The 22,880-nt window shown below is 60.1% G+C and overlaps 2 protein-coding genes across 5 annotated transcripts; one reads left to right on the forward strand and one right to left on the reverse strand.

The window, feature by feature from the left end:
* Nucleotides 1–9,223, forward strand: SIPA1 (signal-induced proliferation-associated 1). Its single transcript, XM_033861070.2, has 15 exons — nucleotides 1–673; nucleotides 1,320–1,447; nucleotides 1,533–1,709; nucleotides 3,829–4,003; nucleotides 4,729–4,832; nucleotides 5,071–5,228; nucleotides 5,314–5,923; nucleotides 6,237–6,511; nucleotides 7,443–7,661; nucleotides 7,780–7,891; nucleotides 7,987–8,095; nucleotides 8,187–8,288; nucleotides 8,376–8,430; nucleotides 8,641–8,719; nucleotides 8,810–9,223. The coding sequence occupies exons 1-15, from the start codon at nucleotides 1–3 to the stop codon at nucleotides 8,954–8,956; spliced, it is 3,123 nt and encodes a 1,040-aa protein (XP_033716961.1). The 3' UTR covers nucleotides 8,957–9,223.
* A 3,148-nt stretch (nucleotides 9,224–12,371) lies between these two features.
* Nucleotides 12,372–22,175, reverse strand: RELA (RELA proto-oncogene, NF-kB subunit). 4 transcript variants are annotated; one of them, XM_033861078.2, is made up of 11 exons: nucleotides 22,044–22,175; nucleotides 21,059–21,085; nucleotides 20,805–20,956; nucleotides 20,525–20,673; nucleotides 19,549–19,640; nucleotides 19,063–19,194; nucleotides 18,097–18,201; nucleotides 17,664–17,876; nucleotides 14,724–14,804; nucleotides 14,563–14,637; nucleotides 12,372–13,793 (listed from the first exon to the last, which is right to left on the reverse strand). In XM_033861078.2, the coding sequence occupies exons 3-11, from the start codon at nucleotides 20,895–20,897 to the stop codon at nucleotides 13,171–13,173; spliced, it is 1,563 nt and encodes a 520-aa protein (XP_033716969.1). In that variant the 5' UTR covers nucleotides 20,898–20,956; nucleotides 21,059–21,085; nucleotides 22,044–22,175; the 3' UTR covers nucleotides 12,372–13,170. The 4 variants fall into 4 exon arrangements, with proteins under 4 accessions (XP_033716969.1, XP_033716968.1, XP_073665258.1 ...); XM_033861077.2 differs by lacking the exon at nucleotides 22,044–22,175 and adding an exon at nucleotides 21,661–21,975; XM_073809157.1 differs by lacking the exon at nucleotides 22,044–22,175 and adding an exon at nucleotides 21,533–21,551.
* Nucleotides 22,176–22,880: the final 705 nt, after the last annotated feature.

Raw genomic sequence — 22,880 nt, forward strand, 5'->3', positions numbered from 1 at the left:
ATGTGGGCCGGCGGCGTGGGGAGTCCTCGGCGGGGCCCAGCCCCTGAGCCCACCGATGACCTCTTCGCCCGCAAGCTGCGCCAGCCGGCGCGGCCCCCGCTGACGCCACACACCTTCGAGCCCAGGCCAGCCCGCGGCCCGCTCCTGCGCAGCGGCAGCGATGCGGGCGAGGCCCGGCCCCCGACACCGGCCAGCCCTCGCGCCCGCGCCCACAGCCACGAGGAGACCGGCCGCCCCCCCGCGCCCCCCGCCCGCTTCTTCTCCGACCCGCTGGCGCTGCTGGGGCTGCCGGTCGAGGAGCCGGAGCCCGAGTTCCCGCCCGTGCCCGAGCCCCGCTGGTTCGCCCACTATGACGTGCAGAGCCTGCTCTTTGACTGGGCTCCGAGGCCCCGGGGGACGGGGGGCCACGCAGAGGCGGGCTCTGGGACCCCCGCCTCGTCTCAGGACCAGACTGCCCGCTCCGACCTGCTGCTTGAGGCGCCTGGCTTCGTGAGTGAGCTCGGGGGTGAGGGCGAGCTGGGACTGGGTGGACTGGTGTCTCCACCTGTGCCCCCCTCACTGCCCAACGCGGCCGTGTCCGTCCTGGAGGAACCACAGAACCGAACCTCGGCCTACAGCCTGGAGCATGCAGACCTGGGCGCTGGCTACTACCGCAAGTACTTCTACGGCAAAGGTGAGGGGAGGGCCGCTGGGGAGGGGCCAAGGTCCCTGTCACCTGTGGTGAGCTGTCCTTTCCCTGTCAAGTCCCTGGCCACGTGAAGGGTCAGGCTCTGTCTCTGGGCCGAGGCTGCCCAGCTTTACCCACCTCCCTAAGACCAAGCCCAGCCTCCACCCAGCCAGGCATGCTCCGCTGCCCCCATCTGGTTCATCCTTTTGCTCCTCCCGGCTGGGGAGAGATTTCCTATGGACATTTCTGTGAGGTGAAAACTGAACCCCTGCACCCGGGAACCTTGTTCTCATCAGTGCCCACAAGGGAGGGCCCCAGGCATCCTGGGGAAGAATATGGGCATGGTGGGCGAGGCCATGCAGGATCTAGGTTTTGGAGCAGGCAGGCATGGCCCCCCTGGGTCTGGGGCAAGATATATCATCGGTGAGGCTGCAGAAGGGGTGAGGCCTAGGGCCAAGGGTATAGGTGCCGACAGGAGTCAGGATCTGGGTTGGTAGAACGTGGGCAGGGCTGACGAGGGGACTGGACTTAATCTAGGATCTGAACTAGTGTTGTGGTGGGACCTGGAGCGGGGACTTTGGTGGACGTGGTCGAGCGAGGGTGGGACTGCTCAGGGGGGTGGATCTGGTCACCCACCGCCTGCTTCCCCCAGAACACCAGAACTTCTTCGGACTGGACGAGGTGCTGGGCCCGGTGGCAGTGAGCCTGCGGCGGGAGGAGAAGGAGAGCAGCGGAGGGGGCACTCTGCACAGCTACCGCATCATCGTGCGGACCACGCAGGTAGGCCGAGGTCATGGGAATTAGACCGTGGATTGCCTTCTGAACGGCCTGCACGTATCCTGAGCGCCCCTTATCCCCTCCTTAGCTCCGGACCCTCCGTGGCACCATCTCGGAGGACGCGCTGCCGCCAGGGCCCCCGAGAGGCCTGTCCCCAAGGAAGCTTCTAGAGCACGTGGCATCGCGGCTGAGCCCGACCTGCCTGCGCCTGGGCTCAGCTTCACCGAAGGTGCCCCGCACGCTGCTTACGCTGGACGAGCAAGTGGTAAGTGGGTGGGACAGCCCTGCCCTACAGCTAGACCTGGTCTGAACCCAGCCTGCCCAGCTCCTAGCCACCTAGCCTTGATCCTGATCCTGGGCTGGACGGGGACCCCAGGAGAGCTGCCTTTTCAAAAGGAGGGCATCAGAGGTCATCTGGAGACTTGCCTCTCAAAGTAAGGTCTGTAGACCAGCAACGTCCGTAGCTTGTTAGAAATGCAGATTCTCGGGCTCCACCCCAGACCTACTGAATCTCAGAGCCCACACTTTAAGAAGATCCCAAGGTAATTCCTATGTACATTTCAGCTGAGGAGCGCTGATCTGACTGCCACCCCCTCTTCCTGCAAGTCCCTCTCCTTCCCTGTCAGTTTTCCCTGCAACGCCCTGCTTGGTCTCCTGCCAGTCTGGGGTGCTCACTCCTTCCTGGGGCTGCCCATTCCACTGTGGGACCACTCAAGCCCGCTGAAGGTCCTTCCCTACCCTGTGCTGAAAGCTGCCTATGGGCCCCGATTCTCTTCCTCTGTCATTCAGTCTGTTAGTCATTCAACAAACATTTCCTCATACCTTGGTACCAGGCCCCAGACTGGATGTTGGAGACCTGTCTAGACCAGATGCTGTCCTTGAGTAGCTCACAGACAGGTGTGGGAGAGAGACTGCAGAGAATCATGGATAATGATGGAGCAGGATAACAGGGACAGGGCAATGTTGAGGGCTCTATGGGGCACCAAGGTAGCGCTGACAGCCCTTCCTTGGCTCAGCATCATGGAGGAAATGCAAGAGCCCAAACCAGGAAGAGCAGGCATTTTCTGGACAGAAGGAACAACTTGAGTGAAGCTTAGAGACTAAAAACTGTCACGTCAGGGTCCTGTGGGCAGTTCAGCATGACTGGAGTAGGACTTGGGGGGAAGGGGTGGGAAAGGCTGGCCTTTGGTCCTGAGGGCACCGTGGAGCTGTGGAAGATCTGAGAGGTTGAGCAGCCCTCTGGCTGCAGTGTGGGGGCTAGACTGGAGGCCAGGCTGAAGGCTGTCGCAGTGATCCCAGCCAGATGTGGTGGTGACGATGGCAGAGGTGAAGAGGAGGTGACAGTCCAGGGACAGTGGATAGCCTTCGTGGCCGACTGGAACGGTGGGGGTGTTGGGAGATTGCCCTGCTTCTCGGCCGCTGGGAGCGGTAGTTTATGGAGGCAGGGACCCTGGAGGACGAGTGGTGTGGGGGGGGGAGTCATAGTGAGGAGGTGAGGTGCCAGGGGCTGGAAGGACATCTGGGCAGCTGCAGCTCGGGAGAGGGGTCTGGGCTGGAGGCAGAGTTGGGGGTATCATTCCGTGGAGATGGCTGCTGTGGCCACTGAAGGTGAAGAGCGTGGGTGGGGAAGAGGCCCAGACATGAGAGGGTGAGGTCCCTGGGGTCTCAGGCAGAGTGAAGTTCCAGTTGTCCCAAGTGCCAACTAAGGTGAGAGGGTGCCAGGATGAGGCCGTGCCCGTGGCCATAAGAGGGGCTTGGGGTTTAGGAGCTGGGGTGGAAGTGGGGCTGTAGTGTGAGGACGGATGAAATGAAAGTGGGGACTGTGGGTGTAGACGCGCTTAACAGGAAGACGGGAGGCCAGAGCTGGAGGGGCCCTGGGCTTGTTTGCGTGGTGGCAGAGCGCCCTGAGCTGTGCACAGTTAACCCCAGATGCAAAGGAGCCACAGGAGCCGGGGGCAGAGAGTAAGCAGAGGTGGTGCAGGGCTCCAGGCCTCCAGAGGCTGGGCTCAGGGTGCCTGGCATTTGAGGGAGGGGAGGACAGGCTGGCCTTGAGATAAGGAGGATGACAATGTGGCCATTAATTGGGATCGAGCGCACTCTGCAGGGTCCTTTCCGTGAATCACGTCCTCTGTGGTCATATGACAACCAGCCCCCTCCCGGTTCCTTCTCACCTTGATCTCCTCTGCCCTCCTGAGCGCTGGGAGCAGGAGAGACAGAACCCACTTGATAAGCGAGGACACAGAAGTGGCTTAGAGAGGGCAGAGCTCAGGCCACACACGGAGGCAGTTCTGCCCCCAGGCCAGTGTCCCGGTCCATTCCCCAAGGCCCAGGGGTGCTGCTGGGCGACTGAGGCCTGTGCCTTCTGCCTGTGCCCTCCCCCGCAGCTGAGCTTCCAGCGCAAGGTGGGCATCCTGTACTGCCGGGCAGGCCAGGGCTCGGAGGAGGAGATGTACAACAACCAGGACGCAGGACCCTCCTTCATGCAGTTCCTCACCCTGCTGGGTGACGTGGTGCGGCTCAAAGGCTTTGAGAGCTACAGGGCCCAGCTGGACACCAAAAGTGAGGCCCAGGGGGCCCGGGGTGGGGGCAGACCCATGCTGAGGGGCAGGCTGCCTTGGTGAAAACCAGCTGCCTGCTCGCTTTTCTGTCCCATCTTGTCCTGGGTCTGGGGCCGGGGGTGGAGAGTTCTTTGGGTAGGCTGAGGACGTGGGTCTGGGGCTGCAAAGGCCAAGCCATGGCTGGGAGGAGGGGCTGGGACTATCCCCCAAGGCCCCGGTGCCCTACTGTCTGAGCGGGGTCAAGGGGGTTTGTAGGTACCACCCTCGCCATCAAACACACATATTCCACCAGCCCAGACTCTGCCTCCCTGGTTGGAAAGGTCCCAGGGTCCCTGGAAGGTGTTTTTATCCAGCACCTCCTGCCTGCCTTCCACTCTCTCAGCTGCTCCACACATGCTGGTGCCTGGGCCAACATCTGTCTTCTCCTGGGACATCCGCCCCCGACTCCCTGTTAGCAGGCCATCTCTCATTTCTGTCTTCATTCTATCTCAGCATCCCCCCATCCCAATCCCAGGCTGGAGGCTGGATTCTGTGGGGGGAGGGGAAGGGGAGCAGCCAAGGCTGAGGCCGTTGGAGCTCATGGCCTGGACCTTGGCTGGTGGTGGAAAGGGGTTGTCCACCTGCTGGCTGGGGGTACAGAGGCTCCAGACTGCAAGCAGGATGGCAGGTTCAAGCCATCCGGATTTCCCTTGCTCTCCCTCGGTGTCCCCAATTAACTGGCCACAGCGGATTCCACGGGCACGCACTCCCTCTACACCACGTACCAGGACCATGAGATCATGTTCCACGTGTCCACGATGCTGCCTTACACCCCCAATAACCAGCAGCAGGTGTGAGGGGGCCCTGGGGATGGGGGCTGGCTATGGGCTTCTGGGGACCATGGAGGGGTGCTTTGTGGGTGGCAGTGTTTGAATCTTGGTCTGAACTCTGCTGACCCCTAACTACGCTCCAGGCTAGTGTCCCTCCCCAAAGACAAACACCCCAGGCCTTCACCAGGGGCAGGTGGGGGGAGCCACTGGTGCCCAGGCTCTTAGGTCTCACTCACATCCCCCACCTTCTAACCCCCAGCTCCTGCGGAAGCGCCACATTGGCAACAACATTGTGACCATCGTGTTCCAGGAACCCGGCAGCAAGCCCTTCTGCCCCACCACCATACGCTCGCACTTCCAGCACGTATTCCTAGTCGTGCGGGCCCACGCGCCCTGCACTCCACACACCTCCTACAGGTGGGCGCCCGGAGTTCCAGTTCTGCCAAGGGTAGGTCTTCCTGGGCCCTCCCTTTGCCCCTGACTACCGCCTGCTTCCCCATAGGGTGGCTGTGAGCCGCACCCAGGACACCCCGGCCTTTGGGCCAGCTCTGCCCCCTGGCGGAGGTCCCTTTGCGGCCAACGCCGACTTCCGGGCCCTCCTGTTGGCCAAGGCGCTCAATGGCGAGCAGGCGGCGGGCCACGCACGCCAGTTCCACGCCATGGCCACGCGCACGCGCCAGCAGTATCTGCAGGACCTGGCCACCAACGAGGTGACCACCACGTCGCTGGACTCGGCTTCCCGTTTCGGCCTGCCTTCCCTGGGTGGGAGGCGGCGGGCGTCCCCCCGGGGCCCGGGCGCTGAGCTGCAGGCGGCAGGGGCGCTGGTGTGGGGCGTACGCGCGGCGCCCGGGGCGCGGGGCGCGACCGGAGCCGAGGAGGGCGGCCCTGACGGCGCAGAGGTGCCATGCCTGCTGGGCATCTCGGCCGAGGCGCTGGTGCTGGTGGCGCCGCGCGACGGCCGTGTAGTCTTCAACTGCGCCTGTCGCGACGTGCTGGCCTGGACCTTCTCCGAGCAGCAGCTCGACCTGTACCATGGCCGCGGGGAGGCGATCATGCTGCGGTTCGACGGGCCCCCCGGCCAAGCCGTTGGCGAGGTCGTGACGCGCCTGCAGGTGAGGCGCGGGAGTAAGGTTGGGGTGCAAGGTCCTTGCGCGCGCGCGCAGCGGGGAAGGAGCCTGCTTTGGAACCCCTCGTTCCCGCCGCCTCTCCTGCGAAAGGGGAAGTCGGGGTGGTGGGGCACACCGGGAGCCTCGCGGGGATGGAACTGGGGGTCCCCAGGCCCTCTTTTGCGGGGTGGGTGGCTAATACCCTCCTTGGGCGTGTGGAAGGGCCCATGTGACCTGGGACGGTCCCCGGGGCTGGCGCTGGGGCGGCCCCTCCTCCGTTAGCCCCCCTCACTCCCCGCCCCGCCCCGCTCCGCCCCAGCTGGTGAGCCGCGGCTGCGAGACCCGCGAGCTGGCGCTGCCCCGCGACGGCCAAGGCCGCCTGGGCTTCGAGGTGGACGCCGAGGGCTTCGTCACGCACGTGGAGCGCTTCACGTTCGCGGAGACGACGGGGCTGCGGCCCGGGGCGCGCCTGCTGCGCGTGTGCGGCCAGACGCTGCCCAGTCTCGGCCCCGAGGCCGCTGCCCAGCTGCTGCGCTCGGCGCCCAAGGTCTGCGTCACCGTCCTGACCCCCGACGAGAGCGGCCGGCCCCGCAGGTCAGGACGTTGGGACGCAGGGAGGTGGGAGGACCGGGCAGCTGGCCACCACCTAGCCCGTGCCTCCCGTGTGGCCATTAGCGACAGGAACCTCGCGGGGAGGCCTTTCCTTCTTGAGAGAATCCCGCGTCTCTTAATCTCTCTGAACTGCACTATCCTTATGGGTAGAATGAAGACTATTAAGCTCGCGTCTTCACCGCCCAAAAGATCCAAGAGCAGCCCCCGCTGTATTTCTCACAGACACCCAATACACACTATTGGTTACTTACTGCATTAAACCAGGGATATGCGGACTCTTTATGTAAAGAGCCAAAGAGTAAATATTTCAGGTTTTCTGGGCTATCTGGTCTCTGCTGCAGCCACTCGGCTCCATCACGGGAGCACAAGAGCATCCAGAGGTGACATTTAAATGATGACTATGGCCTCATGCCATGAAAACGAGTTATGGACCCTGCAACGTGAATTTTATGTGACTTTCACATGTCATAAAATATTCTTTTTATTTCTTTCAACTGTTTAAGACTGTAAAAGCCAACCTTAGCTTTCATTACAAAAACAGGCACATCTGCTAAGAAAGAAAAGACAAAGGCAGAGGCTGGATTTGCCCCCAGGCAGTACTTTTTGGCTCTCTATGCTAAGTGGTTTTCCCACGTTATTTAAATCCTCACAGCAAACTAGGAGATCAGTACTATTATCCCCATTTCACAGATGGAGAAACTGACATTCAGCGTCATTTGCTTAGGATTCACAAGGGCAGCACTGCGATGTGAACTGAGGTCTGGACAAATGGCCAGTAGCCAGGCAAATATTTTTCAGTGTTGTCAGAGAGTTTGGAGAGCTCTCCTCCTCCTGGAAGCGAGCCTTGGGCACAGCTGGGAGTGGGGCTGGTGATGCTGGTGTTCCTGCCTGACCTACTCCTTCCTCCCCCCAGGAGCTTTTCGGAGCTGTACATGCTGTCTCTGCAGGAGCCCAGCCGGCGGGGGGCTCCCGAGCCAGTGCAGGATGAGGCCCCAGCAGTGGCCCTACTGGCCACCACGAAGCAGCTGCTGCAAGTGTGCCTGAACGATGGCAGTGGTCCTCCAGGGCCCGGGGACCTGGCCGAGGAGAGAACCGAGTTCCTGCACAGCCAGAACCCTCCATCACCCTGCAGGTACGCCCGCTCGGCCTTCCCTCTCCTCTAGCCCACGAGGCTGGACGGGAAGGCCTCTGCAAGCAGGGTCCACGGGTGGGGGCAGCTTGCAGTGCTGAGCCGTCCCTGCTCTCCCCAGCTCCCTGTCCGACGAGGCCCCAGTCCTGCCCAACACCACCCCGGACCTCCTCCTTGCCACCACAGCCAAGCCGGCAGCACCCAGTGCTGGCAGGGAGACACCCCCCACCCAGGTGAGCAGAAGCAACTCTCTGGAGCCCAACCAGCAGGGGTGGGCATCGTGGTGATGGTGGGCATCACTGCATCTATACCCACTTCTGCCCCCCAGGACGGGCCAGGCAGCCCCAGTGGCTGTGAGGACAGGGGTGACCCAGCCCCGGAACTGAGGGCCTCCTTCTTGCCACGAACCTTGTCTCTGAGGAACTCCATCAGCAAAAGTGAGTCTGGAGCAAGGTGGGGGTCTAGGAGCGGGGCAGGAGGAGGCCTGGCCTGCGCTTCCCTAGCTGAGCCCAGCTCCGGTGCCCACAGTCATGTCAGAGGCGGGCAGCGAGACCCTGGAAGATGAGTGGCAGTCCATCTCAGAGATCGCCTCCACCTGCAACACCATCCTGGAGTCGCTCTCCCGGGAGGGTGAGGCCACCAGGGCGCTGCGGGCGGAGCCAGGGTGGGGCTTTCTCCCTTTACCTCCCTGCCCAGACGGTCCCTCTGTCCCCACAGGGCCACCCATCCCAGAGAGCAGAGATGCCAAGGGAACTCCAAAATCTGACGCTGAGTAAGCCTCACATCCGATCTACCCCTTCACCCCATGCCCAGTGTTCGTGCCCACCCATTGGAGTGAAGCTCTGTCCCAGGGCTCTGCTGTAATGTACACCCCAGTCAGAAGACAGGGGGTGGGCTCCTCTCAGGCGGGTGGGTCTGGGAACCAGCCCATGGTGCCGCACCCTGCCCTGGTCTCACTGAGTTCTGAATCCCATGTTCTCAGGCCAGAACCCGGGAGCCTGTCTGAGAAGGTCTCTCACCTGGAGTCCATGCTCAGGAAGCTGCAGGATGACCTGCAGAAGGTGACACGGTGGCTGCGGGTCATGGGGAGTCACAGGGCTGCCCACGCTGGCTGGCCACGCTGACTCCCGCCTCGCTCCACCTCCCCCCAGGAGAAGGCAGACAGGGCGGCCCTGGAGGAGGAGGTGCGGAGCCTGCGACACAACAACCGGCGGCTGCAGGCCGAGTCCGAGAGCGCGGCCACCCGCCTGCTCCTGGCCTCCAAGCAGCTGGGCTCCCCCACCAGCGACCTGGCCTGAAGCTGTCGGGTCCAGCCTCAGCCTGGCTGCGGACCTGCTGGAACTGCCCGGTCGCTCGCTCGGGGCACCTGGGCCATACCAGGCCCTGGGCCCTCCTCAGGGACTATCCCTGCGCGAGGCGCATCTTAGCACTGCCCCCGCTCCCCGGCCCATTATTTGGTGGCATTTTGGTGGCGAAGTTGCCCCTCTACCCCATCCCCATTTGTAAATATTCTGTGGAGAAAAGGGGACTTCAGGGAATAAAGAAGCCACCGTTATTTGTGTCCACACAGGTGTTCATGACGTGATGGGGGAAGGGGCTTTGCCCCCTCAGGCCCCGGCCAAGCTCCCGGGACAGTGGCTCAGAGTTGGGCTGGCACAAACTGAGGGCTTCTCTGAGGCTAGGCCACCCTTGGCTTCTGTCCCACAAACATTGGTTTGGTCTGTTGGGAAGCAGGTGGCCACACCCTGTACCTATTCTGCTTAATCGTTGGAGCCAGGCCCCTGCCCTAGAACCAGACCTGCGGGGCTGAGATCAGAGGCAGAGCCCCTCTGGGCGGGAGAGGAAAGGCGCTTAGGGGCCAAGGGGCACCTGCCCATGCCCTCTTTAAAGGCCCTGTCCCCAGTACAGGCCCCGCTCTCCTCTCTGTAGACACTGAGCCCCCAAGCCTGGCACTCCCTCAGTCACCTGGCCAGATCTGGCAGGCCCCAATTCCAGAGGTAGTAGCTTCTCTGCCTTAGTTGCCTGAGAGATGTTTCCATGTCCCAGAGGAAATCAGCCCTTGACCCACTTTTCTCCTCACCAGCCCATGACCCCTTGTTCCTCAGCAGGCTGGGCCCTTTCCTGTGAGTGGCATCAGCAGGTCCAAACTTGAATCGTGTCTAAACTGTTTTCTGGATCTGAGGCCCAGACAGGGCACTGACTTGCGCAGCATCACATGCCTAGTTCAGCCCTGCTGAGACTCAGGCCCTGGGGTCCATAAACTCAGGCTTTGGCAGGATGAGCTTGGCTCTGAGAAACAGCTTCAGGGGCTCAAGCTTCATGGAGGAGGTAATGTGAGGGCTGAGGGTTCTTTTGTTTTTTATTTGTCTGCCCTGGGTCTTAGTTGAGGCACGCGGGATCTTCATTGTGGTGTGTGGGATCTTTAGTTGCGGCATGCAGGATCTCGTTCCCTGACCAGGGATCGAACCCGGGCCCCCTGCATTGGGAACATGGAGTTTTAAACCACTGGACCACCAGTGAAGTCCTGGGGCTGAGTTTTAAAGGTTCAATGTGGGGACATTCGATCCCTGGTCAGGGAACTAAGATCCCATGTGCCGCAAGGTGTGGCCAAAATGTAAAAATAAAATCAAGGCTCAGTGTCCTGTTCACCAGGCAGAGAAGGCAAAGGGATCCTGGGTAGAACCAGTCGGGGGGGCCTGTTGGACTGGAGTCCGCCTACGTAGGGACCCAGGGTCAAGGAGGCTGGAGCTGAATCAGAAAGGGCTGTGAATGGGTGCACTAGAGCTCCTGGACTAGCAGTTCCCAGCACTGTGTCCCAGCTTTCACCTGGTGGACTGTAGTGAGGAGCCCTCACAGTGCAGGGTGGAAGGCTCTGGTGTGATAGATGTTCAAAGGGAGGGTGATGTGATTTGGGTGTCAGAGCCCTTCGGCTACAGGGAAGGCAAGGCCAGGGAGGAGGCTGTAGTAGCAGCCCCAGTGGAAGAGGTGGTGGCTGAAACTAGGTGACAGCAGTGGAGATGAGAGGAACTGGGCACATTTGCCAGGACCCAGTGAGGAGGTGGACTCGAGTTGCTAGGGGAGAAGATGCAGAATCCACGGTGGTGGCCAGGTTTCTGGCTGGAGCCCCTGAAGGATGGTAAGGCCAAGGCTGAGACGGGGAGGGGGAAGGGCAGCCTGGGGCTGGCTGGGGTTCTTTGGAACACGGAGAGTTTGAGAGGCCTGAGGGATGTCAGTGTGAGATGTCCAGTGTGCTGGCGCACTGGAGAGAGAAGTCTGGGCTGGAGACAAGGATTTGGGACTGGTGAGCCATGAGCATGATGAGGTCACTCAGGGAGTGTGGGAAGGACCGTGAGAGGGCTTCTGGGGGTCACGGGATGTCACTTCAGGACACTGGGAAAGCCAAGAGCGAGGCACAGCCTGGGCTGGAGGACCTGGGCTCGCTCATTCCCCTCTGGGTCTCAGGTTGGCCACACTGCGGGCAGCTCTGCCATCAGTTTCCTCTGGTTAGCCTTCTCACCCTGCCAGGTCCCTCCTGGCGCTCGCCCTCGCCCCATTTACAGCGCCGTTGCTCCATCAAGCCCCACCTCCCCAAGCACCGCCCCGCCCCCCCCCCCCCCGGCAGGTTCGCCGGGGTCCTGACCTGGCCACCATGCTCGGGTTCCGCCCCTCGCGCGTAAGTACAGCTTGGCCTGGTCCCAGAGTGGTCCACCTGCTTCAGACCCTGCCCCCTGAACAAGAGCCTGGAGCAAAGCACGATTCGCTCGATGCTTTCCGGTTCGCCAACATTCCGCCGCCAGCTGGCATCTTTCCTCGTAGACACCGTCCATCGGAGTCTGCCCCCTGGGCCTACTGTGTTCCCAGGGGACTCGGTAGATTCGCAGCACGTCCCACTGAAACCCGGTTGCTCCTGCCTTCACCCTCCCGCAAAACCCTGCGACGCCACCGGCCTCAAGATGGGTTTTCCTGAAGCGCATTACCTGGCGTCTCTATTGTAGACTGCTATCCTTGCGCATGCGCACTAGCGACGGCAGGCCCTAGCGGTCCACGGCCTCTGGCGACCCTGCTTTACTGCGCGTGCGTCGGGCCAAGCCGGAAGTACGTCCAGTTCTAGTCCCTCTGGAAGTCGATTTGTTTTTGTTCAGGACTCCTGGGCGCGCGCGGTGGTGGAACGGCGGCTTCGGATTTAAGATTTCCTCGGTGCTCCCAGGGCAAGGTGTCAAAGCATAGACCTTTACCTGGCACCTCCCCGTCCCCAACACATGCAAACACTCCCTCATCCATTTAAGGGATGAAATCCAAACCTCTTAGCCCCGCGTTCTTTATCTTTCACAGAATGACCCCATCGAAACTTTCAACGTCGTCTCTCTTACCCCGCTCACCTACAAACGCTGGCTAGTCCCTCTGCGAAATCCACCCTCCTCTGTTGATGTAAGACCTGAAGCTACCGTGGCCTCTGTGAAACCCTTCCTGAAAATGCTCCATCCCCACAGCTGCTGGGCCCTACCGGGCTCTCACTAGGCTGGGACCTCCACCCACTCCCACCCCCTGGCTGACTGCTCTCATCCACCGGCTGGTATCCAGGGGTTTCCACAGGCATCCTCGGACTGCAGGCTCCCGGATGGCAACGTATTCATCCAACTCTGTATCACCAACGTCCAGCCTGAAATGACCAGCAAAGAGTGTGCTGTTTGCTGAAAGAAGGCAAATCTCTGGCCAGCTTGGCAATGAATTTATTAGTTCAGAGTAGAAAAAGCAATAGTCTATAAACGCTTTGATTCTTCACTAAAAACTGAGCCTTTTGACTGGAGAGCAGTCAGCCTGCTCTCCCCCTGACCCTCCAAACAACTCGCCCTACTACTAAGGCACTTGAGAAAAGGGGGAACAGAGCAGTCTCAGAGAGAACCTCCCTGGATCCTGGAGAAGGCCAGTGCTATCCCACCAGTTCCCTTCAACCACAGCCCAGCAAGGAAAGAGCTGGCAGAGCCCTCTGCAGGGTAGGAGGGCCAGCCCCTCAAATGCTGGTGGTTTGGCACAAAGAACGCCAGCACCACACAGGGGCTGGTAACAGGGGCATTATTTTGGCTCAAGGTGTAAGTGAACCCACGATTTGAGGCAGACACTTGGTAATAAGGCTTTGTGGCCTCAAAGGCCATAGCTCCAGCCTGTCCCTCTCTCTAGGAGAGTACTAGAAGCTGGAGGGTGGGGTTGAGGGACCCCAAAATTCCCTATAGAGACTGGAGCTGAATATCAGGATAAGGGAAGGAAGAGTTTGAGTTTTCCCAGCTCTCCCCTTTCCAGAGAAGTTAATGCTTCTGCTTAAGCACCTCCAAAAAGAGAGAGACAGCTACTGCCAATAGAAGAATAAAATGCACCCCCCTCCCCAGAAAGACATCACCCAAAGAAGTAGGGGGCAGCTGGAGAACACCCCCCCCCCCCCCAGAATCCGTAAGTGCTTGCTTTGGGAGGGCTTGCAACCCAGTGCTCTGGGCAGGGCAGGGCAGGTCCCTGCCCTTTAGGAGCTGATCTGACTCAGAAGGGCTGAGAAGTCCATGTCCGCAATGGAGGAGAAGTCTTCATCCCCTGAGAGGAGGCCGTTGGTGAGGCCAGAGGCTCCCAGGGGAGTGGGAGCTGGGTCAGGGGGCCTCTGGGACCCTGTCACCAGACGAGTTATAGCCTCAGGGTACTCCATCAGCATGGGCTCAGCTGTATGGGGGGCCATGGGTACACCCTGGTTCAGCAGCTGCTGAAACTCAGAGTTGTCGACGGATGCCAGGTCTGTGAACACGGCTGGATCTGTGCTATTGCCGAGCAGGGCCCCCAGGTCTTCATCAGCGTCAAACTGCAGCTGCAGCAGAGCCTCTGTCAGTGTCCCTTCCCCAGCCGGGTTAGTCTTGGGGGCAGGTGGGGTCACAGCCTGAGCAAGGCCTGGGGCTAGGACGGGGCCAGGGGCTGGGGCCTGGGCCAGGGCTGATGCCATGGCTGGGGCAGGGGCTGGGGCCTGGGCCAGGACTAGGGCAGGGGCCGGTGCCAAGGCCGAGGTCTGGCTTGGGATCTGCCCAGAAGGAAAGACCATGGGGGAGAACTCCTCAAAGTTGATGGTGCTGAGAGATGGTGTAAAGGGATAGGGCTGGGGAGCTGGAAAGAGAAACAGAGAGGCAGGGGTCACAGAAAGCCTCAGAGGCCCACCCCAGCCTCTGGACCCCAGCTGCTGTCAAGACTGCTTAGGTCAGTCCTTCTCTGTGCGGTCACGGCCAGCACCCTAGCACCCTCCTCTTAATGCAATCTGCCCTCGCCTGTAAGGTCCAGCTCTAGCCGCAACTCCTTGGAGGTTCCCTGTCTACCCTAGCCCACAAAACTCTCACAGCCTTTCAGAGGAAGGGACGCTGTCAGAGCTGGCGCAACCTCCTCATACAGCTGAAAGACCAAGCCCTAAGTGGGCCTGGGCCCCAGCAACACCCAGTAAGCAGGGGGTCGTCGTTCTTCTTTGAGCCACGTTTTGCTACTTCAGAGGTGTTTTTCTTGTTGCCCCACTTCAGTGGAGAGCTGGGGGCAGAGACTGTGCATTTTTGAAACTTCTGTATCTCAAGGTCTCCAACGTGGGGTTTAACTGGCATAGGGGTTCTCATCCCCAAGAGGTTGCTGGTTCCAGGGCCACACCTCCAGAGCCTCTGATTCCACAGGTCTGTTAGGGGCCCAGGAATCTGCATCTTCACCGCTTCCCTGATGGCTGTGACACAGGCAACTAGGCCTCAGGCCCTGAGAAACAGGAGCCCAACAGAGAGCAGCCTTCAGACGTCTGCTGCTGAGACTGACTGCTCATCTCCCTCCCAGAATGGGTCTAAACCACGCACTGAACAGATTTGAGCCTATAGTTCTGGTGGGGCAACCTTAAGGAAATCCTTACGTGGCTTGGGGACGGAAGTTGAGCTGCGGGAAGGCACAGCGATGCGCCGGGTCGGAGGCCGGTGGTCGGTGGGTCCTGTGAGGCGAAGTCTGGGTCAGTTCATGGAGCCCAAGGTCCCCCTTCCCCCGCCTTCTCTCTAATTCTCCCACTGCCCCTCTTACCATTGAAAGGGCTCTTTTTCATGATGCTCTTAAAGGTCTCATACGTTCTTTTGCGTTTCTCCTCAATCCGGTGACGATCATCTGGGAAAGTAGTGGAGAAAAGCGGGTCTTACTCTCCCCAGTTGGACCCCCAAAGCTCTCAAAGGACCCTTGGGAGGTAGGTGACGGGACAAACTTCCCGAAGACCCTTTCTCCAAACCTTCTCAGCCAATGAGAAGAGCTGTGTGACTCTGTGACACTCAACAATTGTAAGAATGGGGACTTCCCTGGCGGCGCAGTGGTTAAGAACCCGCCTGCCAATGCAGGGGACACGGGTTTGATCCCAGGTCCGGGAAGATCCCACGTGCTGCGGAGCAACTAAGTGTGTGCCCCACAACTACTGAGCCTGTGCTCTAGAGCCTGTGAGCCACAACTACTGAACCCATGTGCCACAACTACTGAAGCCAGCGTGCTGCCTAGAGCCTGTGCTCCGCAACAAGAGAAGCCACCACAGTGAGAAGCCCGCGCACTGCAATGAAGAGTAGCCCCGGGCTTCCCTGGTGGCGCAGTGGTTGAGTCCGCCTGCTGATGCAGGGGACGCGGGTTCGTGCCCTGGTCCGGGAAGATCCCACATGCCACGGAGCGGCTGGGCCCATGAGCCATGGCCACTGAGGCTGCGCGTCTGGAGCCTGTGCTCCGCAACGGGAGAGATCACAACAGTGAGAGAGGCCTGCGTACCGCAAAAAAAAAAGTAGCCCCTGCTCGCTGCAACTAGAGAAAGCCCGCACGCAGCAACGAAGACCCAATGCCGCCAAAACAAAACAAAACAATTTTAAGAATGCCATGGCTTTGTGAGAAGACCTCTGTTAGCTCAATCTGCCCTCTGAAGGCCACACAGGTACTCCCAAGTCAGGGGCACAGCTGACATCCCTGTTCCCCTCCAGCCTTGATCAGGCCTGGCACTGTGCCCTCTGCTCTCTGGGGCAGCCCAGGCATGACAGACCAGCTTAAGACTTCAACAGATTCTTAATCTTCTCTCTGATGGTTTCAGAGTTCAGTCTGAAGCTTTCAGAACTTTCTAACTACTGCTGCACTTGGATAACCCCAGAGGAATCAACGCCAACAGTCCAAAGCCAACCTCACCATCTCACCTCAGACACCTGGTTCTGGTTCTTTCTCCTTCTGTGTTCCCTCCCTACCTCTCTGCCCTGTCCCCAAACCTTGGACACATCCTCAGCATCTTCCTCTTTCTCACTCCCTACCATTCAGCCCCTAGACACATATTTACCAAGCACCTACTGCGTGTCAGCCTCCGTTTGAGCCACTGGGATATGGCCCTGAGTAAGCAGACAAGGTTCCTGCTCCCAAAGTTGACATCCTGATGACAAAGGGGCGAAGACACAACCACATACAAGTGATAGGAGCTCTGAGGGAGAGGCACAGGGTGATGTAACACCACCAGAAGATCAAGGAATCTAGTTTAAAGGTGTCCAGGGAAGCACTGGTGTGAGCCCATCGCGTGAAGATCTGGGGGCCGAGCATTCCAAGCAGACGCAACAGCTAGAACACTGGTCCCGAGGGGGACTGGGCTTGCTGTGTGTTGTACGCAAAGGGCCCGTGGGGCTGAGAGTCCCCGAGGAGGCCAGCAGTAGGTGAGACCGGCTCGCTTTGCACTCCCTCTGCAAGGTTCACATGGCGCCTCCTCTCCCAGGATGACCAAAACGTCTTCCAAAATGGCCTCCCCACCCCGAGTCTCCCGTCTCAGATCCTCTGCACGCTGCTGCCAAAGCGAGCTTCCAGATCTGCTCGTGTCACTTCTCTGCTCAGAAACCTTTGGTGGCTCCCCACTGCCTTAGGATGCAACCGTGGATGAATGCCTAGAGTCCAACCTTCAAGGCCCTTCTGGGGCTTCCCTGGCAATCCAGTGGTTAAGACTCTGCACCTCCACTGCAGGGGGCAAGGGTTTGATCCCTGGTCGGGAACTAAGATCCCACATGCCACGTGGCACAGCCAAAAACAAAACAAAACAAACAAAGAAAACCAGCCCTCCTGCCGGGGCCTGCTCACCGCCCACATCAGCTCCCCCCTTGAAGCTGTCCCCAGATGTGCTGTGTCGGGCACCCTCCTACACCCGTGCCCTTCCAGATGCTGCGCCACCTGCCTAGAAAATGCACTTCTGGGTCTTTCTCCAACTCAAATGGCAACTCCTCCAGGCAGCCGGCTCCAGCTCCCATGGTATTTTGCACACACCTCCATTTCGCACGTTACTCTGTAACTTAAGGCTCTGTTTTGCATGCGTGTCCTCCTCATGTGCCTGAGTTTCCAAAGAGCAGGGCACATGTCTCATTCATTTTTGTATTCAGATTACCTGGCACAGGCCCTGGCACCAAGTGGACATTCAGTGATTATGTGTGGAATGAACTGATGGCCGTTTTGGGGGTTGTTTTCTAGACTCTATTAGACAGTTCCCAGGGCAGGAAACACTCTCAGGCTGGATGATGGACTTTGAATAAAGGATCACTCCAGCTATTCCTATTTGATCAGATACCCGAAAGCCTTGACCAAACCATGGCTGTGTGGTAGTGATAAGAGAGATCCGGTGTGGCAACAGGACCCTGGAGCCAGATGGCTTGGGTTCAAATGAGGTCTGCGTCTGCCGACTCACTGAGTATGTGACCTCAGGCAGGTTAGATGCTCACTCCCACCTCAAAAGGTTCATTAGAGAATAAAATCAGGTAATTCGCTGATATGCCTGGAATAGGGCCATGCCCGTAATAAGAGCTCAGTAAGTCTTGGGTATCGTTACTATTAAATGAGGCAAGAAAGATAATCTGATTACTGTGTAAATCCCCGCCCGACTCCAGCTTCTGACCCTCACCTACAGCTGCCACATCCAGGCCTGGCCTCACTCCCATTGGCTGGAGCCCAACAGCCCTGCTGCTACCCTCCCCAGCTGGGTACCTGTGTCTGGCAAGTACTGGAATTCCATGGGTTCGCTGAGCTCCCGATCGGAAGGCCGCCGCAGCTGCATGGAGACGCGCACGGGGGCCTGCAGGCTGGGGTCCGCATAGGGGGGCGTCCGGAACACAATGGCCACTTGCCGGTGCACATCAGCTTGTGAAAAGGAGCCTCGGGCCTCCCAGCCTGGTCCCGTGAAATACACCTCGATATCCTCTGCCAGAGATGGGGTGGCTTCGTGGGTCACCGCGCTCAGCTCACCCAGCCCGCCACCCCCTACAATTGCTGCTACTTATCTCTGGACATACATCGCCCTACTGTCCCCAAGGTGTTGGGGGAGTGTCTACACCAGTCCCCTGACACTCACCCCATGTCTGCTCAGCCCTGCCCTTCACCTCCTGATCCAAAGAGCACAGCCCTCCTCCCAGGTATGTACCTTTCTGCACCTTGTCACACAGCAGGAAGATCTCATCCCCCCCAAGGCAGCTCCCGGAGTTCCGATTCACTCGGCAGATCTTGAGCTCGGCAGTGTTGGGGGCGCCTGAGGGTGTGGGAATAAGGAAGGAAGCCCTGAACCACCGGAGGTCTCCTGGGCTGACCTGCAGGAAATGCAAGGCTCCTGCCCAGCCCAGAGCCTAGGCTGTCCAGAGCTTGCTGACTGTACCTCTGCAGCCAAGGTCCGACCATTCCCACTGGCTCCTCACCCCAACCAATTCAGCAACTGTTTATCTACTAGCACCTACTCTGTCCCCAGCTCTGTTCTAGGCCTGAAGAATACAACCACGCACAAAACCTAAACGTCTCTGCCCCCACGGAGCTCACAGTCCAATGTGAACCAAGGGGATCACAACTCCTCTTTCTCCACCTGACCCAAGCAATCTTCAAGGCCCATTCATACCCACCCTGGCAATGAACCCTTCCCCCCTGACCCCCCGGTTCATCCTGGTTTCTGGGCCTCGGGGCTCCAAAGGCCTTTTATTTTCACTCATCCTGCTGGCTACTTAATTAAAGACTGCAGTTGATCTACGTCGGCCCCATTCATCTGTGAACTTCCTGTGAGCTTTCATCATTGAATTATTACTCTCTAACATTATCTCATTTCTGGGAGTTCATTTCCTGGAGTCATTAGTACAGTTCTGGGCATACCACCCTCTTATCACGTATTGGAAATGCCTGTCTCCCATCTGACTCCCTGCCAGCCTGGAAGCTGCACCTCGAGGGCAGCTCTGGGTCTTCTTTGCCTCGTCTCTCCAGCCAGCACAGTTCTGGGCACAGAGGAGATGACGAATCCGCTGGATGACCGGACGAAGCCAGAGCAACTTCTGCAGGCCCCCGTGCCCGCCCCCACTTCCTCCTCACAGGTCCACCCCTCCTCCCTGCCTGCAGCTCCCTGGCCACTCACGGTTGTCAAAGATGGGATGAGAGAGGGCAGGCGACAGGCGTAGGGGCCTGCCTGCCGGGTCCCGCACCGTCACCTGGAAGCAGAGCCGGACAGCATTCAGGTCGTAGTCCCCACGCTGCTCTTCTACGGGAACTGCCAGAAAAAGAGATGGTCAGGCGAGCCTGGGCAGGGGATGGAGCGGGACGTGTGTGTGTGCAGGGGTGAGCTCTGGGTTGGGAGGGCTGTTTGAGGGCATGTGAAACGGTAGGAGCCCTAGAAGAGGAGGAAGAGAAGGTTCTAGACCCATCACTGACTCCACTTGTGACCCTGGATGCCACGTTCCCTATGTCCCCTCTCCGGGTCTCTTTCCCCAGTGGTAAACAGCAAGATTCCATCTGTACTGTGGGTCTTGGCCAGCGAGGGACAGATGAGGGGAAGGTGGCCTCGGGGCGACAGAGGCTGGAGGTGCTCCAGGCAGGTCCAGGCCTTTGCCGCCGCCGCCCTCACCTTGGAAGGGGTTGTTGTTGGTCTGGATGCGCTGACTGATGGCCTGCTCCAGGTCCCGCTTCTTTACACACTGGATCCCCAGGTTCTGGAAGCTGAGGCCCCCCCGGGCATCAGTCCCACTGTCTCCAGAAGAGCATGGGCCCTCCTGCCTTGCCCACTCTGCCCGTTCTCCCCCACCCACTCGCCAGGTGAGCACTTCGTGCTTAAGCCCCTTGAATGGTCCCCAACCATGCCACCGTGAAAGCCACTCCCTACTCTGGCTGACAAGGCCCTGTGCCCTGGCACCTGGCCCCTGTGGCAGTCCCTGCTGGCTCCCTACCCTCTGCCACAGGGGCTTCTTTCCCTTCTCCAAACACATGAAACTCATTCCCACTTCAAAGGCTTTTGCACCCGTTCATTCTGCTGGGCGTGTTCCTTCGGTGCTTCTCTGCTTTCCCACATTTAGGTCTTACCTGCGAGAGGCCCTTCTGACCTCCCAATCCAAAGAAATGAGACCGGCTCCTTCGCCTCCCCCACCTCAGGCTCTTCTTCCAAACTATTACTGCTTTACTTCCATCACTGAAATGGTGACTCCCTAACAGTATCTTGTTTAGTTATTTGTATATTTATTTATGGCCTGCCTCTGTCAACTAGTATGTAAGCTTCAGGGGAGACCGGTGGTTCAGTGGTTTTCTTTCTCGCTATGAGAGATGTGACACTGAGCGACTCGCCTTTCCAGCCACAGGGGTTAGGGGTTCAGAGGTGAGCAGGGACCCATTCCTTTTCCATGGAGCTCACAAGGAGCTCCTCTCCGTTTGAGAGAGGAGACACAGACAATTTCAAGACAAAAGAATCTGCTTGCAGAGCTGGGGACAGAGCAAGGAGTGAGGAATTCTGTCCTCCCTCCAGAAAGGAGTAACACTGTAACAGCTACACAACTGCCCCGCCTCTCCGCCTTCCGCCTCACCACCACCCCTGCCACCCATGCCAAGCTCACCTGTGGATGCAGCGGTCCGGGCAGAGCTCAGCCTCATAGAAGCCATCCCGGCAGTCTTTCCCCACAAGCTCATGGGGGTGAGGCCGGTGAGGGGGGTCCTTGGTCACCAGGGAGATGCGGACTGTCCCTGGCCCCGTGTAACCATTGATCTGTCCAAAGTACAGAGAGAACCCTAGAGGCTCAGAAATTCCAGGCTCACCTCCCAGACACAGACTGTGTGGGCCTGAACGCAAGTCCCTCCCATACTGACTCAATGTCCCCCACCCGGCGCTGTGCTGACCTTGATGGTAGGGTGGGTCTTGGTGGTATCTGTGCTCCTCTCGCCTGGGATACTGCCTGCTGAGCGGCCCTCACACTTGTAGCGAAAGCGCATGCCCCGCTGCTTGGGCTGCTCGATGATCTCCACATAGGGGCCGGAGGCCTGGGCCGGCTCTGTGGGGGACACGCGGGCCAGCCCCCATCAGACGGCTGACCCCATTGCCCCTGGCCCTGGGGAGCTCGTCCCAACCCACTGAGAAAGGATGGCCCACTTACCCGCGGGGAAGATGAGGGGAAAGAGGTCTGAAAGGAGAGGGAGACAAGGGTCAGCACAAGCCCACATCCTGTCCTCACCAGGGAAGGCCTGCTTCCCCACAGCGAGGAGATGGAGCCAGGCCCCTTCCCAGGGACACGGAGTCGGGGCCTGACACCTGGAACCTGCAGGGAAACTAAGGGGCAGGGGTAAAGGAGCCAGAAGCACCTGCTTCCTGAGGGAAGCCGGGGATGGGGCCTCCCTCCACCAGGGGAAACTGAGTCAGGGTCTTTTCTATTTTCATAAGTTAAACCAAGGGAGGGCACCCTCACCCCCCAACCCGAGAGGAAACTGAGTCAGATACATTCTCCCCTAACGAGGAAACTAAGTCGGAACTGCCCCCCCGGACCCCGGGGGGAAACCGAGTCAACGCTCCCCCCACACCCAGAGGGGAAACTGAGTCAGACCCCCGAACGCCCAACCCCGCCCCGCGCCACCATCCGGCCGGCCGCTCCCTGCGCAGCGCCCATCGGCGTAGGAAGGGTCGGAAGGCGACGCAGGGGCTCCCGCCGCGGTCCCGGCGGCCCCAGCGCCGCCACCCCGCGGGGTCAGAGGTCGCCCTCACCGTCCATGGCCGGGGTCCCGGGGGCGGGGCCGGGGTCGCAGCTGGGCCCGCGGCGCGCGCTACAGCAGAGCCATTCGCCAGAGGCGGAAATGCGCTGCGCGCGCCCGCCGCCGCGTCACTGCCGGGAATCCGACCGCGCTTGCGCGCTGGGTCGCCGCCGCCGCCGCCCCCGCCGCCCCTCGCGAGGGTAAGGGGCGAGTGAGCGCCACGCGGAGGACCGGGAGGCTGTGCGTGGCGACGCTGTTGTGGACCGGGAGCCAGTGCGCGCTGCGCGGGGCACCGAGAGGCTGCTCGCTTGGGGCCCGCTCCCGGGGCTGGCGGGGCGGCTCGGCTCGTCCCCGAGTTCGGGCCCCGCCTGGAGGGCGGGGCCGGCGATTACTCACAATGTTTTTAGGGGATTTCGGGGCCCCCTTCCTCCGATCCGAGGAGTTTGGTGATGTCACCCCGAGCCGGGTCTGGAGCAAAGCCAGGGCTGCCGGGCTTCGACCGCCCGCCTTGCGCAGGGAAGGTCTCGGGCCTGCTTTGCCCTCAAAGGCCAGGTGGCTGAACTCCTCACGGTTTCCTAGTCGATAAAAGTGCTGCTCAGTGCTTCTCGGTGGTTGTTGCCGCAGAAGCACTTTTTAATTTCCCGTCCTCCCCAATCTGGCTGCAAGGAGGGGAAAGGGAAATGCCCGGACCTCTCCACCTGGCAGTGCTTGGATCGTGGGCTTCGCGGATCCTGCTGCACGCTAGGGTGGCCCGAGGCTCCGCGCCGCGTCCGCTCCCACAGGCGAGCCGGGCCCAGGCTCATCTGTTTAAGATCACCCACACTGCCGGCCCTCGGGGGCAATGGGAGGGCAGGGGGCACCCAGAGGTAAATCTCTGGAGCCTCGTCTCTGCAACCTGCCGCCTCTGTTTTAGAAGGTCCGGGACCCCCAGGGGCCGCTTGAACCCTCAGGGTCACGTCCCGCCCCCTGTCTCCCCAGGGCTTCCTCCTGGGGTCCAGCCGTCTCCCAAAGCATTCCCACTAATTAAACGTCCTGTAACTCCTCGCCAGGGGTGCAGCGGTCCGGGCAGAGCTCAGCCTCCCCCAAGGCCAAGCCCAAGGCACGTTCGAGCGGGGTGAGGGTGGGCCTGGAACACCGCGCCCCCCCACCCCCCAAGGCGGCTTCCTCATCCCAGAGTGAGGATGCTCCATGGCAGGCGGCAGAGTCTTCCCCAGATGGAGGAAGACTTTTTAT

Source organism: Tursiops truncatus, chromosome 8, assembly GCF_011762595.2.
Source record: "Tursiops truncatus isolate mTurTru1 chromosome 8, mTurTru1.mat.Y, whole genome shotgun sequence".
In the NCBI taxonomy this organism is placed as follows: Eukaryota; Metazoa; Chordata; class Mammalia; order Artiodactyla; family Delphinidae; genus Tursiops; species Tursiops truncatus.

Excerpts from the sequence above, each read along its gene's own strand:
- RELA (XM_033861077.2), bottom strand. Across the intron at positions 20,674-20,804 it reads AGACCCACCCTACCATCAAG|ATCAATGGTTACACGGGGCC; the intron begins GTCAGCACAGCG and ends TACTTTGGACAG. Across the intron at positions 14,805-17,663 it reads CCAGTACTTGCCAGACACAG|ATGATCGTCACCGGATTGAG; the intron begins GTACCCAGCTGG and ends CTACTTTCCCAG.
- SIPA1 (XM_033861070.2), top strand. The coding sequence starts at position 1 with ATGTGGGCCGGCGGCGTGGGGAGTCCTCGGCGGGGCCCAGCCCCTGAG. Across the intron at positions 1,448-1,532 it reads TCATCGTGCGGACCACGCAG|CTCCGGACCCTCCGTGGCAC; the intron begins GTAGGCCGAGGT and ends TCCCCTCCTTAG. Across the intron at positions 8,720-8,809 it reads TGCAGGATGACCTGCAGAAG|GAGAAGGCAGACAGGGCGGC; the intron begins GTGACACGGTGG and ends ACCTCCCCCCAG.